The 4,183-nt window shown below is 38.8% G+C and overlaps 1 protein-coding gene across 1 annotated transcript in view; it reads left to right on the forward strand.

Moving 5' to 3' along the window:
• Positions 1–4,183, forward strand: part of FBXL3 (F-box and leucine rich repeat protein 3) — a 24,092-nt gene that overhangs the window by 9,361 nt on the left and 10,548 nt on the right. The window contains exon 2 of the mRNA XM_006033358.3: positions 1,255–1,377. Within this exon, the coding sequence (XP_006033420.1) occupies positions 1,255–1,377 (123 nt within the window). The remainder of the gene's footprint in view (positions 1–1,254; positions 1,378–4,183) is intronic.

Raw genomic sequence — 4,183 nt, forward strand, 5'->3', positions numbered from 1 at the left:
AGTCCCACCCCTGCCCACACATAGCTTGAAATCTGTGTTTTAGTTACCCTGATTAAGCCCAGGGAAGCCATTAATCTACATGTTATTAAGTACAGATTAATGGTTTCCCTGGGCTTAATCGGGGTAATTAAGCTGTGGTTTCGGGCTATCCCCAAGCGGCTCACTCGCTACAAAATAATAAAAAACAAAAAAACTTATGGGCAAGGAGAAAGGTGTGTGGGGAAACCCTGCAATCTTGAAGTATGAGCGGGGAAGGTGGAGGGGGAGAGGAGGTTGGGAGGAGGGGGCTGGAGTGGGGCTGTCTATACAGGGTGGGATATTGCCTCCCTCCTTCCTCATTCCAGTATTTGCAGAGTGATTCCCAAAGACAGGAGGAGGGGGTGGATGGAACGCAGGCAGGTTTATACAAATGATGGAATAAGAGGTGGAAAGGAGTGGGAGAGTAGGATTGGAGGTGGGGATATGTAGATAAAGGATTGGAGCTATGGAAAGGGAACAGGATTATGCAGAATGAAAAGGAGGTTGGGGGCAGGGTTGCCTCTGCCCACTGTCCCATCTGCCATTCTCCAAGTCTGTGTAAGGCTTCCCACACGCTTTTTTCTTTGTTTGCTCTTTTTGCAGCGAGCCCACCAGAAGCGTGGAGCTTGCACTTTTTGCAGAGGCCGCCCCAAATCGTAATTTCTGCAAAAATCACACAATTGCAATTTTGGTAGGTCCTTATTTATGGGAAAGAACTGCCAGAGTATGCCTGATGAAGGATCTTCTTCCTGTTTTGCCCTGTATCTACAGAATTGCATGCCAGGCTGTAAGGAACAACTATTTTCCTGGCATTTGGTAGACAGAGGAATATAGAGGGGAAAAATGGGTTTGGATCTGAGGCTAAATAAGATTTGGGTAGTTTGTAACCTGGTGGTGGTTGGGTATCTTAGGAGGATGAGCTGATCAGGTTGCTTTATATCATATTGACTAACATTCTTTTTTCAAGTGGTGGCAAAGCATCTTGAGGTTTTTTGTTTTGTGTTTTGTTTTTTGATGAGTATCTGTTTTCATTGAATACATTCAGTTTCTTTAATTAGCAAGATATACAAATAGAAGCCACAGTGGAAATTCAGTTGCTTTTCAAAGAACCACTGTTATTAAAATATAGCTATGCTATTTGACATCTTCTTTGCAAAGCTTGTTGTTTTAATGTGGGTTTTTTTCCTGAATTAATAAATGTTCCTTTCTTTTCTTTTTCTTTGTTTTTTTTTTAAGGTGGACAGCAGCAAGGAATCAGCAGAAGCAGCTTGTGATATTTTATCGCAACTTGTGAATTGCTCTCTCAAAACACTTGGACTAATTTCAACTGCTCGACCAAGCTTTTTGGATTTACCAAAGGTGGATCTTACATGTTTAATTTATATGTGTAACTACTGCAGTGATTGGTATGGGACTGATATAATTTAAGACAAAATTTGGAGATGAGAAGTCAGTGGTTTGAAAGTAGCAAGTTCTTTGTAACCTTTGTCTTTTACTGGGAACTTAAAATTGCAGAATCTAAACTTGCTACTGGGCTATTTAAAGTAGAACTCTCCTAACTCTGTATTTCAAGTACTGACCAACTCTTCTGATTGATCTGAAAAATATATTGGCTTCAGTGTAAACCGTAGAGAGAGTATATGGGGCCATAGTGCTAGTCAAGATTCTGGAGGAACTATGCACACTTAATTACACACCTCATTTTAGACTCTGCCTGTTAAAGATAAGTAGAGGCTATTATAATCATCAGGGATCCTGTTTTTTTCTAATTTAAAAAAAAATCCTCAATTTTCAGATTTAAAAAAGTAATCCATTTTTACATGATTGAAATAAAACCTCTCTCTCTCTCTCTCTCTCTATTAGTGGTGTTTCATTTTAATCATAGATGTAGATTTTGGGTAACTTTTTTAAATCTGAAAATTGGGGATTCTTTTTATCAGAGAAAACCAGGGTCCCTGATGATAATCATTTACTCTGATAATCTGCAGAATGTGTGCAGTGAATTCATTCAGTAATGCAGTGATCCATCAAGCACATAAAATAATGGGGAAACTCTCATATCCAATGGCTAATTACTCTCCCTTTTTAAAATTTTACATCTTTAGTTTTAGGGTGAATTTGTGTAGCTTCACCTTGTAGCGGTCAGATTTTGCAGTGTCTTAGTGCAGGGCTGTTTACAAGACAATCTGAAATCTCATTATATTGGTACTTGCAGATAGTGAATAGCGTCACGTCATGTGTTCATTTGAAGAATTCTTTAATCCTTCGGTATAAGATATTTTTCCCATACCTAAATTATGTTTTGTAGCTCTCTCGGACCATTCCAGTCTTCCAGTGTGGACACCAGAGCTGGACCTACTATTGCAGTAGTGGTGTCACTAAAGCAGTATATACATGTTAGTACTTTGTCCCCGTAGATATACTCTCTTTTTTTTTTCCTTCTTCTGTAGCTAGCACGTTAAAGGATTGTTGTTTACTTAAAAATCCATTACAGACCCCAATCAGTAAATATGCTCAACCTTCTTTTTTCATAACCTAAGTTGGCTGCATTAAAACACGTGTTCAAATGAGCCTGGCTTACCAAATATTTTGGACTGTTCCCCTGACGTGACTTGTTCACTAGCTTAATTTTTGTCATCTGCAAAGTACTAGGAATTTCACTCCATATAGTTTTCATACTGTTGGTAAAAACTTTGGAAGAGCATTTGGTCACAAATAGATCCTTGTAGGAAACAGAAGTTAGCTCTGTTGAATGAAGAAGACACACTTATTTCTCAATTTAACAGCTAACCATTTTTAATTCAATTATTACACACAATTTTCATCGGAATGTGTTAAATAAAGTAAAAGAGATGCAAGTCAGATGACTTTACAGAACTACGTTTTTAATGTCAACATAGTTGCTGTTCAGCTAAACTTCTAATATCAAATTATATCAGGTTTTGCAAAAGTAATGTCAAATGCTTTCTAAAACATTATATATGCAACAGTTACTTAATTTTTCACTAAATACATTTTATTTTCTCCGTGACTTCATCGGGGATTAGTGTCAAGCTGACTAGTCTGTATTTGCTCAAGTAATTGTATTATTCATCTATATTTGCATATTAACTCTTACCAGTCCTTCTTTTCTAGTATTTCAAGATTTGTTAAATTCCAACATCAGTTTTCTTAATCAGCTAATTATTTTAAAATTTTTGGGGTTGTATTATTTATTCTTGTAGATTAAAATGTTTTACTTGGAGCTACTTTTTAACTTTCTCCTTGATAAGTAGAAAGTATTATGTTCTGACTGTTGCACTCCTTTCTAGATGTCTAGCAGAAAAAATTGGTGAAGACCCCTGCTTCTTTTGCATGTATATATTGTTCAGTAACGTTAATGCCCGTAACTTAAAGCTGCCCGACTTTTATTTGAATATTCTATTTTCATTTACTTATAACTTCCCTTACTGTTTGGGCTGAAAATATCCATTCTTTTAGAAATTTTTTTTGGAAAACTTCAAATTAAAAAAGGGCTCAATAAAAAACTGGTTGGTGGGAAAGGACCCGTGCATAGGCTTATTGGGGGAGGGGGCATGTTAGGAAAAATGGAAAACCATGTCAAGACCTCTTTAAAAAAAAAAAAAAAAAAAAAAAATTATAGTACCTCACAGGCTGGTTGGTGGTTGGGGTTTTTTAGTTAATCATCCCAGGTCTCTGTGGGCCTCGATTCCCAGATGGTCCTTGGGAAACGGCCGCAGTTGCGTGTCGAGTGGGGCACCAGGTGGTGACACCAACCCAGACACGCTCAGGGATGCCAAGTGCGAGAGGGAGATGAGATAAGCACCACAGACAATGGGGTTTGAAATAAAATTTGGTATTTACTTACAGAACTGTCGACACAACTTGAAGGGTGATATAACTTGGAGGCGATGAACTATATACAGCAACGAGGGACAGGTGGTGGGTGGCGGGTGGAGACTGCAGTATACGAGTACGATGTCTGGTTGGGACAAAGTACAACGCGTTCCGGATTTGGCGATGCAGTAAACTATAATGCTCAGAGCGACCGGAGCAGCTTCTGCTATAGACCTAGGGGTCTGACCAGGCCCCAAGACGGGTGATCAATCTGTCCTGAGAGTCAGAGCCTGGGGGCCACGCAACCCGGCGAACGGGCCCCCATAAA

This window comes from Alligator sinensis, unplaced genomic scaffold (genome assembly GCF_000455745.1).
Source record: "Alligator sinensis unplaced genomic scaffold, ASM45574v1 scaffold1010_1, whole genome shotgun sequence".
Classification (NCBI taxonomy): Eukaryota; Metazoa; Chordata; order Crocodylia; family Alligatoridae; genus Alligator; species Alligator sinensis.